General features: G+C 41.6%; 1 protein-coding gene across 1 annotated transcript; it reads right to left on the bottom strand.

Moving 5' to 3' along the window:
• Positions 1-2,697: 2,697 nt before the first annotated feature.
• Positions 2,698-10,070, bottom strand: LOC101880234 (poly(A) polymerase gamma). Its single transcript, XM_034060816.1, has 9 exons — positions 10,054-10,070; positions 7,087-7,239; positions 6,942-7,008; positions 6,206-6,287; positions 6,013-6,122; positions 5,418-5,471; positions 4,186-4,297; positions 3,475-3,564; positions 2,698-2,840 (listed from the first exon to the last, which is right to left on the bottom strand). Exons 1-9 carry the CDS (start codon positions 10,068-10,070, stop codon positions 2,698-2,700), a joined length of 828 nt encoding a protein of 275 aa, XP_033916707.1.
• Positions 10,071-10,715: the final 645 nt, after the last annotated feature.

Here is a 10,715-nt window from a genome sequence, read left to right as displayed (position 1 = left end):
CAGCATCCCTATAGGCCCCCTTCAGACACTGGAAGGCTGCTATGAGGTCTCCACGCAGCCTTCTCTTCTCCAGGCTGAACAGCCCCAACTTTCTCAGCCTGTCTTCATGTGTAAAACAATCTTACATGCTCAGAACCTTTGTAGGTTTGTAGGTATATGTCAGAGCATATACCTACAAACAATAGGTATTCCACTGAACATCTCCCAAATAAGCCAAAGTGAATATGAACAAGCTATAATACATTGACCAAACTGTATCTCAGAAACTCACTGTTTACAGAGTTCTTGGTTACCAGGGAAAGATTGTGGCTTCACATGTACCATATTTATAAATTCATTCCTCTCCAAATTTCCAACCAGGACACGAATTTTAGATTCAACGAGGCCAATCCTAAGAAGAACCAGAGATACTTATTTTTAACTGTATCCAGCACAGGAGTTACATGCCTTTTCATAGTACAATGCTAATACAGAAAAGCTAACAAATCAATAAATAGTAAGCTTCGTTCAGCTGAGTAAATACTGGATTTCTATATCGCACACACTGCAGTTTAAGATGTTTCTAGTGACATGCGAGGTTTAACATTTCCAAAGACAGAAATAAGCAAGTTTAACTTCTACTTTCAACAGTTCAGATACAATATTTCAACCTATACCTCTGGCTGCATTTTGAAGTGCAGCAAAACTCCTTTTTACCCCAAAGATCAAGGACAAGAGCAATTCAGAAAAGGCGCAAGCACAACTGTTCTATTACAACCAAGTAAAGATGCAATTCTTCCTGTAAAAGAATTCCTGACTGGTGAAAAAAAATTTACTCTTCCCAAATTGGAAAATGTTCATTTAATAATCAAAAGGATCTAGTTGACACAGGAAGAAATTATTAGAACTTCAGTTATGTGTATGTAACTTGTAAATAAGTATATATATATATACTTTAAGCTCATGTTTAGAAGTTTTTGCCAATGGGAGTGCACAACCAAAAAAGTTTGGAGACCACGGGTCTGTAAAGTCAATAGAGGATCAGGCTCTACAGTGTCCATTACGCATCTGATAACATTGGTTAATCTTTTTGCTTCAGTCTCTGCAACAGGGAACATCTTCCTACTAGCTGAAGTAGTGTTGGGTAAGCAGTCTCCTTAGACTCTTTGCATCTGCTTCTCCATGTAACACAGAGCCTCAAACCTTCAGGCATACAGATATAAACCCTCCTTCTTCCTTCTCATCATGACTTGGAATTATGTTTACTCCCCTTCATAAAGAAAAAGGCTTTTACTTTTGCTGGTCAACTGTCTACTGAACTTGCTGCCGTATTCCATTCCTAGTTGCTTAGTTTTATACTTCATTTCTTAATACAGATAACAGGAATAAAGTTCAACACTGAGCTAAGTTCCAGTTATGTACTGAACTCCATTTAAAGCAAGACTTACCATTCTAAGTGATGGTCCTCCGTAGAGGCACTAGCAGTCAGCACAATGTAATGTCTAGAAGGAAAATTAACATACTAGCTCAGGACTTCATATTACTTCAAGTGAAATACACTGTCTGAAATGAATAGAATATAACTTCTGGACAAGATAGATTATATCGTGTATTCAGCACAGTATTAAGTGATTACATCCTTTAGAACTGCATTCTGCTATACTCCAAGTATCACAGTTTACTTTTTTCCTAACAAAAAGTGTAAGTGGCATAACACATACAGATTTTCTATCTTCCCTATACTATCCCCTATACTTACTTACCAAAATTTAAATTACACTACTTCCAGTTCCTGAAAAACAAACATTATGCTATGTTCTATTTTAGATTCCAAGTTAAAACTCACCATGCACCCAGTTAGTACATCATTTGAAGTTCCGAGAACAGATTTCATACATACTTGTACTTCTGAAAGAAGTTCAGGGGTTCAAAGAGTTTCGACCAGTCTGATTTCCCTTGGAGAATCTCATTTGTAACTGCAAGACCTACAATTGAGATTGAAAACATAATTACCATTTTGGTTTTTAGACTAGCAGAGCATGATATAAACTTCATAAGATTAAGGGTTTGAACATTAGTTGAAAGATCAAAAAACAAACTCCCTTGACAACATGCAGGTCTACTACAACAGTTCACTTTGAAACTATTCCCTTATTCCCTGCAACAGGTATAATCCCCAGAGGCCTGTGCTACCTAAAAGGACAGAATAGCTCACAGAACATAACTAATTCAGATAATGCAGCTTCAAACAGCAAGAATTGTGCTTTAAAATCAGTTAATAAGCATGGAAAAAAACTTTACCACGTTTGAATTCCTCTACCATTATCGCCCGTGTTGATGGAGACACATTGTATGTGGAGTTCTGCTGTGGGTAGGCAGGAGTGATGATAGGCATGACATGATACCGGTCCGCTGGGTTCACCTATGACGTTAAAACAAACCTGTTTAGTATTGATTTAGATTAGAAGAAAGTTTAAAGGCTTCTGAATTCAATGTCTACATACCCTTGGGTCCCATACTGGTAAATTAAGGTTGCTCTCTTCAGGTTGTTTCAGCAATACAGGATTTGGCCATTCCCTATATGAAAAAAACGCCAGTAACTGTCTGTTTTCAAGTCTCCCATGTAATTCAGGGTAAGACTGAATGTTGTTAACGTAAATCTTTGGACTACCTCTGGAAATGTCACTTCTTTATGCAAGTTAAAACAAGTAACTGCCCTTACCATTTTGAAAAAACCAAGAAGAACTTGTTAACAAGAGTAGACGCCAAAGCATTTGGATAGAGCTGACATGTCCTTGCTACCAGCATCGCCCAGGAAACTCCACCAAGAAATCCCAGCATATTTGAGTAAATGCCACGGCCTAGAATAGGTAAATTGTAGTTAAAATGTAGTCTTTTAATACCCAAATATATTCCTTCAAATGTACAGCACCAACTTCACAACCTGTGGAATACTTAACACGCTTCAGCCTCAGACAGTTATTTCTGCCATGCAATGAGGCCAAAATTGTTGGTCCTTGCACTGATGAGAAAAAGAATCATTACCACACCAGTTCCCAAAATACTGCTACTCTGAAATTTGCCCACACTACTGCAACTACTACTTCATTCCAACTTCCCTTTGGACAAAAACATTCTGCCATTCTTCTAGCCTTTGCTCTAGCACAAACAGTATTGTCTTATTCCTTACATACCATATTCCTTACATTTTAAACTTGGCATTTTTATCATCTCTAGTCAGGTTCTTGATCAGCAATACAGCACCTTGTCTTGTAGTCAACCCCTTCTCCTCCCCACTCTACCCTCATTAAAAACCACACCAAATGGACCACATGAACAGACTTTTAATCTAGACTAAAAATGACAGGTTTAGTTTAAACTGTTAAACTGTCATTTAAGCAACTATGCAAAGCTGAAGTACTTCTAACAGTTGTATTTTCTCAGCATGAGGTGCCTCTGAAAAGTTTAAAGATCATGAACAATCCCATTACTCACGTTTTGCCCACAGTTTAATTGCACGGAGTGCGAGACGGAAGTTCTCTAGATTTGGCACTAAACGCAGTATTTGATCAGTAACCCTGCAGCCTGTAAGAAAAATTGAAATGCAAAAGTTCCTAGTAACAGGTATAAGTCAGTTTTATGCTATACTGGAACAAGAGCTTTCAGTTTATCATTTAAATTACGAAAGCAAGCCTGGATTACTTGCTTTGTATTACCTTAAGAACCATAGATTACACATACATTAGCACTTCAGGTAGCTGGTGCTCTCAGCTTTTTCATAGTTTACACTGCAGCCAGCAACTTTTAATAGGGTCTTTCTATAGGATTCCAAAAAGCTAGGACTCTTTGGGCAGCCAGGAACAATTAAGCCACTGCTTAAGTGTTAAAACAGTGAGCAAGTTAGGCTTTAGGTATTTTAAATTTCTATTTTTTTATTAACTACCACACTCTGTTCTCTATCAAGTGCTCTGCCTATGCATCTGAAGTACTTTCTGTGGCAAACAGGAACAATGCACACTCCCTGATCAAAGAAACATGAAATACATGACTATCTAAACACAGAACTCCTTGAAATACCTAAGTTTAAGCTCTCTTGCCACCACCTCAGATACACAGAGATCAGTTTCTTGTCCAGAAGCTCGGGTTGTGTAATGTGCATTCTATACCAGTCCTGATCACACTTTAAAGATGTTTAAATATGCTTACCATTCAAGCTACGTATACATCTTATATCCAGGCTTTTCAGACGCGAGTCATCTCCAAGATCAAGATTGTCAGAAATAGTTGCCATAGCCAGTCTTGCAAAGACAAGATCAATCTGAAGAGGAAAAAGTGCCAACCATGACTCAGAATGTTGTACTGTTTGCAAACAGAACGCTAGTGGGAGGGACAGTTAGCCAAGTCTCAAAAGAGTGGCTCACATTCGTATTTAGAATTCTGTGACTATAGAAACATATCCCAGGAGATTTATTTGCCAAAAACTCCAACAGAACTGCTGGAAGTTCCATATTTTATTTACAAAGCCCCCTGTGCCTCATCCCTTTCCTTTTAAGCTACGGAAAGGAAAGGGTTTTTTTTTTCCAAGTTGAGAAGATTACTCTAAACTTGGAATTTTACAAAAGGGAACTTAAAATTAAGCATAGAATGAAAACAAAAGCTAAATCGCCTCAACTGCAGCAAAGGAAAACGCATTTTCCTCATGCAATAAGCCCTTTTGATCCTGAAGCATCTGTTTTTTTAGTATAGTCTGAGACAACAAAATTGTTCTGTGAATGTCTGAATCTGATAAAGGCCAGGAAAAGTTGTCTCTGTTGTTCTCATGCCTGCCAGGGGCTTATTTTCTTATAAGCTTCCATTTTACTGCAGTGTCTTTTTACTGGGATAGGCTGTGGTCAAGCTGTTTAATTACAGTTTCATAGAATAAACAGAATAGTTAGAGTTGGAAAGGACCTTAATGTCATCTAGTTCCAAGCCCCCTGCCATGGGCAGGGACACCTCACACTAAACCATGGCACCTAAGGCTCTGTCAAACCTGGCCTTGAACACCACCAGGGATGGAGCATTCACAGCTTCCCTGGGCAACCAATTCCAGTGCCTCACCACCCTCACAGTAAAGAATTTCTTCCTTATATCCCATTTAAACTTCCCCTGTTTAAGTTTGAACCTGTTACCCCTTGTCCTGTCACTACAGCCCCTAATGAATAGTCCCTCCCCAGCATCCCTGTAGGCCCCCTTCAGATACTGGAAGGCTGCTATGAGGCCTCCACAGCCTTCTCTTCTCCATGCTGAACAGCCCCAACTAACTGTTTCCCTAAAAACACTGCAAGGTACCAATAATCATGTAAAATAGCAGTCACAGATCCCTGGAAAAGTTATCCTATTCCAAAGCAAGAAAATGAATTCTCACTTAAAAGCCACAACACACATGAAATTCTTACCTCAATTCCATCAAACTCAAATTTGACAACTGGTACATATGCATCTTCAACTGCCTGTGAAGGAGAGGTTAATTGTAAGAAAACATATTATTGCTATTTTAATGTTTTTCCTAAATTATTTCCTAATACATTCCTAAATGTATTTCCTAAATTATGATATGATATACTTTTATACTGTTCTAAAGTACAGACAGAAAAGCATACTGACAGAAACCTTTCCACACCACATTCAACTTCCTTAGTTTTTGGGCTGCCCCATCCTACTCCTGTACACAATTACCTTATTTCTAAGCTACTTACTACATCCTAGTACATAAAAAGCAAGGCTCTTAGGGACAACTTTCCCTAACACTTTCCCAAATCATGGATGTGGGAGAAGCGTACCACACAGATTCTTAAGTGACATACCGTCACTGGGGAAAAGAACCAAAAGGTTGACTTCAGCATTTTCATGCTGCATAAAATAGTATTTCTCAAGGTGCTCAGAAACAATTTTGGGTTTCATTTTGGCTTGTAAGTCATTCACAACCAATGAGTCCTTAACATGAATATTCTTGGGGTAGAATGTGCACAATCAGGTAGGGAATTTACTCACTCTCAGATTTTTTATTTCCTTCTGATGTTTCAGTTTTTCAAAGAATGACTGAAAAAAATCCGATCTTTCCACATGTCTAGGAGCAACACAAACTGCATCTATGTCAGCGCCTGCAAAGAGATTCCATTTCTGCTGTTACTGTTGGAAGTAATTTTCAAACATTAGAAATATGACCAAGCAATGGAAGTTGTACCTTTAGTGTGGACTCCAAGCCGGTAAGAACCAAATGTAAATATTTTGCCACCAACATTTGCTATTGCTGAAGGGGAAAGATTCTGTGGGTAGAAAAGAGAACACGAGCATACTTTGGAGATACGCACTGACCTATGTGCAAGTCTTAACTGGAATACAAATTACACAGAAAGACTACAACAGCCTCCAAAATATGGTCTTCTCACTCCTGCACTGAGCTTTCAGTAGAATACAGTTACAGACTGTTACAGTCTAATAGACTGCTATTCTAAGATACTGTTTTTCTGAAGTGAGTGCTTGCAAATCAAAATAATAAGTAATGTAGCAGTCCTTTCATTAATTTACAGAAATTAAGATCTATTATTAGTCTTACCTGCAGCATACTCATAAATTAATACCACCTAAGAGCTAAGTCTAGTGTAATAATTCCTAGACTGAATGCTGTAGGAAGCTTGAGGCAAGATTAGTGCCCATTTGCCGTCTATCTCACCCTGCAATATGATGGTTTGGCTTTATTAACTGACAGAGCCACTTCACAGATTTAATTAGTGCCCCAAAGACTTCAGGGTCTTGATCTGAATTATCTTTTATACCTTAATTCAATGGCAGTTACTACAGCTCTACTCAATACTTAAGAAGTTAGAAGTTGAACTTCAGCATAAATCCTAATAGCATGGCTTTTAAAAGAAATAAAAAGGCTTCAGCTGCTTTGATAAGAACATGTAAAAAGTCCTTACCTTGCTCTGACCAAGTTCTGAAATCCATTCTTTGGCCAAGTTATTCAGTTTACGAAGAACAACCATCCTGTAAAGAAAACTCAAGTTAAGTTTCCCTTAAAACAGGAAACCCCCAAGAGGTTGATGAATTTTAGCCTTGTTATACCTGTGATTCAGTTCTTCCTCATCCTCAAACACACCAAATGGCTTCATTGCTTCAATCAGCTTCTGAGTATGAATGCAATCTATATCCTTAGGAGGAGCCAGACTAATCGGGGAGCTAATTCCATAGTGTTTTTGAGCCTGCAGCTTGGAAGTACTGTGGAAGAAAATAGAATACTGAAGACCTCATAAAAGCAAAACAAACAAACAAACCAACTTCAACTTACAGGTTTAAAAATCAGCTTCTGCTCTTTTAGCCAGCAGTAACACACATGAGAAAAAAAAAAGAAAACCCAAACCACCCCAATTTTGGTTTTTAGGTAACTTGACCCAACCTAGAAGTCACAACCACCTTTTCACGTTTGTGGATATGAGAAAAGATACAAATTGCTACCATCTGAGTACAACTTATTTGTGCCAGCAATTAGAATTGATCACCAGGAACAGAAAAGGCTGGAAATCCAGTGATGGTAACACTACATATAGCAGCTTTGGACACATTTCAATCTTGTATCAGTTACAAGGATGTTCCCATCAGCTTCCTGCTGATGTGAAACAAGACAATCTAACACTTGCTTTGTTTAGTATAAAAGTGTTTCCTGTGCTTCTGCTGATTCTGGAAGAGCATTCTAGTTTATTGTAGAGTAAGGACATGTAATGAAGTAGTCTGTTAGAGTTCATAGAGTAAATTCAGTATTACCCCATTTTTGTTTATGCAAGAATATGAATAAGAACACCAACTAACATGCAGATGAAGTTGCTAGGAAATGCTCATGCTTTTAACACAGCACTCATTTCTTATAGTTCAGAGGATTAACTGTACATACATCCATTTTACCTAAATCCAAGGGATGTATGTCAGCATATAAAGCTCTGTTTTTAGAGGTGCTTAAGTGCGGCTTTGCCAGCTCACTGCCCAGTTATGCTCCAGTTAAAGCAGGACTCCTGGGTTTGGAGGCCCACAGGGTTACTGCCCCTGAACTCCAATTAGAGCAAGGCATGATTCTCACCTCCAGCCCTCTGACTGCCCTGTGTGTTTAGACTTATTTGCAATCAGAAGCATCATAGGATTGATGTGGCAGAACAAGGTTAAATTAGAATGGGGAAAAATAGAGAAAAAAACCCTATTTTGCACTACCAGCTGAAACCAGAAGAGAGAAAGGAGTGGGACAGGATGTAAGAAGCACACAATGGACAGAAGGTGTCTCAGAAACACTAGCAGAAAAAAGGCAGAGATATATTAGAAAGTGTATACAACTCATCACAGTTGTCAAAGAGTCCACATCCAGACTCTGAGGCTAAAGGGATTAATTATACCATTACTCAAACCAGGTATTTTCCTACTTCTCATACAGACAACTTCAAACATCAGCTGGTTTAGCTCAGATATCCTTATAGCTATTTAAGGTATCCAACCCATTTCAGCTAGAATGGGATTAGGAAATGTTCAAAGCACAGCTTCAACACTTGATTTGTTTAGGAAGACATCGCAGATTCTTATTCCCAGCTGTTGCCCTTACTCCTCCATTGAGGAAAGATGTATTTGTCTATCTCTTAGAGCCATTTTATCAAACCACAGACATAGCTTTTAATCATCCAGCTGGGTGTCATCCCTTCCATTTCCCTCTAGGAGCTCATTTTTCAATCTTTCTGCTATATGTTCTCCAAAGAACTAGGGGGAATTAGTACTGTAGTCCTGTCAACTAGTCTCTCCCAACAGAACAAGTGTTACTAGCCCTGAGCCTGATTTGCATCACCTCTAGGCACTGTAAACTTCCACTTCATAAGTAAAAATATTCATGTTTTCCTTCTTATATCACTTTGCAAGTGTACAGAAAGGCACCATCTGCCTTTCATTGCCTTATTCCTCCTCTTAAGACTGATATAGGGAACAGTAACAGAAATATCTGATACTATTAGTATCAGATTCTTTAACTCTATAGCAGGTGGTTTTCAGTTGCTTGTATTACTTAAAGTTTGATCTCATAACTCGAGGAAAATGGCACTTAGAAAGTTTTATTGACAGAATGACTTATGGCATTAAAAAAGGAAATAAACAAACACATCTTAACTTTGCTTTCAACCACATCAGACACATACAAAGAAAGGATTTTAAGCCATAAAACAGCATCCAGGGCACACAACCTACTCATCCATCACCTCCTGTTTTAAACAAGAGGGACATGACAGCCTGGCAAGCTGTTTTGCCAACTCTTGCTACAACTTGCCCACCACAGCAAACGGCTCCAACACCTCTCTGTTCCGAGAGACACTGATTTCACACAAAAAGTTCACTTAAACGGATTTACTCCAGGTTTTACCGCTGCTTTTACAGCTTTACAAAGCTGCAAGCCGTTTGTCCTGCATATCCAGAGAGCCAACAGGTAAGGGTACAGCTACAGCTGAGGGAGCTGCCTTCAGTGCCCTCAGTGCTCACCACAGACTCATTAACCCTACTCCTGAGGCTGCCTTGCTTTGACACAGGTAGAAACGCATCTCTCCAGCCTCTTCCACTCAGTAACTGGAACTTATCTCCTGAGCCAGCAAAGCGGATGGCACGAACCGAATCGTGCATAAACAACAGCAACAACAAACCAACCCTGTCAGCGAGAACTGCGGCCCCGCATCACCAGCTCCTCCCATCGCAGGCCACGCCGCCACAGGAGGACTGAGGGAACCCCTCATGGCACCTCAGCACCAGAGCTCGGAGCAAGCCGCCGGCTCTGCACACCACAGCCGACCGAGTCCTGCGGCCAGCCCGATGCTGTTACTAAGCGACGGCGAGGACCTTACAGACTCTGAGGGCCCGACTTGGAACGGCGCCGTCGCCGCACGGGTTCTATGGGTCGAGCCCTTCACTCCGCACGGAACAGGTGCGGGCTGAACTTTAACAGCGAAGTCCCCCTCATAAACCACCCAGAGGTGGGAACAGCCCCTGAGGAAGCCATGAAGGAGGACGCAGCCGCCTCACCCGCACGTCTCCTTCATGGCGCGCACAACACAACCCGCTACCACAGCCCTGCCACTCGGACCCCTTCTACCCTGCGCGCCGCCGCCACCGCCTCCTTCCCGACGGGCACCGCGGCGCGCTGCCAATGGGGCACGGGAGCGCGCCCGCGGAGGTGGGGCCGCGCGGCCACGCTCCCCCCCCCCCCAGCACTGCACCCCCTGGTGGCGCATGGCGGCTGAGGAGACTCAGCGCCATCAGCACCCTCCTCCTCACCGGTCCCTTCTGCTCACAGGAGAGGGGACATGGTGCGTTATGGAAGGGGTTGAGGGGCGGATATTCCCCGTATCCCTAAAGCAGGAGATGTGGAAGGTGCTCTTCTCCTCGCAGCAGGGAGGAGGTGAGGTTGTGGTGGCCGCTGGCTGAGCTGGGCGGGATTCCCCTCTGAGGGGAAGGCTGTGTGGCCGCGGGGGGTTCTTACCTTCAGGAGATCGGAGAGGTGTCCTCGGTGTTCGTGTCCCGCTGCCCGGAGGCTCTCGGTCGGCCGGGGCATGGCCGGTGGCCGCTGCTTGAGAGGCGAGCCCTTGAGGGGGGGACTCGCTGTGGTGATGCCGGCAGCGCGGCTTCTCCCCTCAGCAAGCGGGCACCATGAGGGAAGAGAGGGGGGAAAGGGCACAAATCACCCC

This window comes from Melopsittacus undulatus, chromosome 3 (genome assembly GCF_012275295.1).
Source record: "Melopsittacus undulatus isolate bMelUnd1 chromosome 3, bMelUnd1.mat.Z, whole genome shotgun sequence".
Taxonomy (NCBI): domain Eukaryota; kingdom Metazoa; phylum Chordata; class Aves; order Psittaciformes; family Psittaculidae; genus Melopsittacus; species Melopsittacus undulatus.
The sequence above is the reverse complement of the archived record's forward strand: the minus strand, read 5'-3'. Positions and strand labels throughout refer to the sequence as shown.

Coding starts and splice junctions, on each gene's coding strand:
- LOC101880234 (XM_034060816.1), bottom strand. Junction 6,123..6,205: donor GCTTGGAGTCCACACTAAAG/GTACAACTTCCA, acceptor ATCTCTTTGCAG/GCGCTGACATAGATGCAGTT. Junction 4,298..5,417: donor TTGAGTTTGATGGAATTGAG/GTAAGAATTTCA, acceptor TTTCCTCTTCAG/ATTGATCTTGTCTTTGCAAG.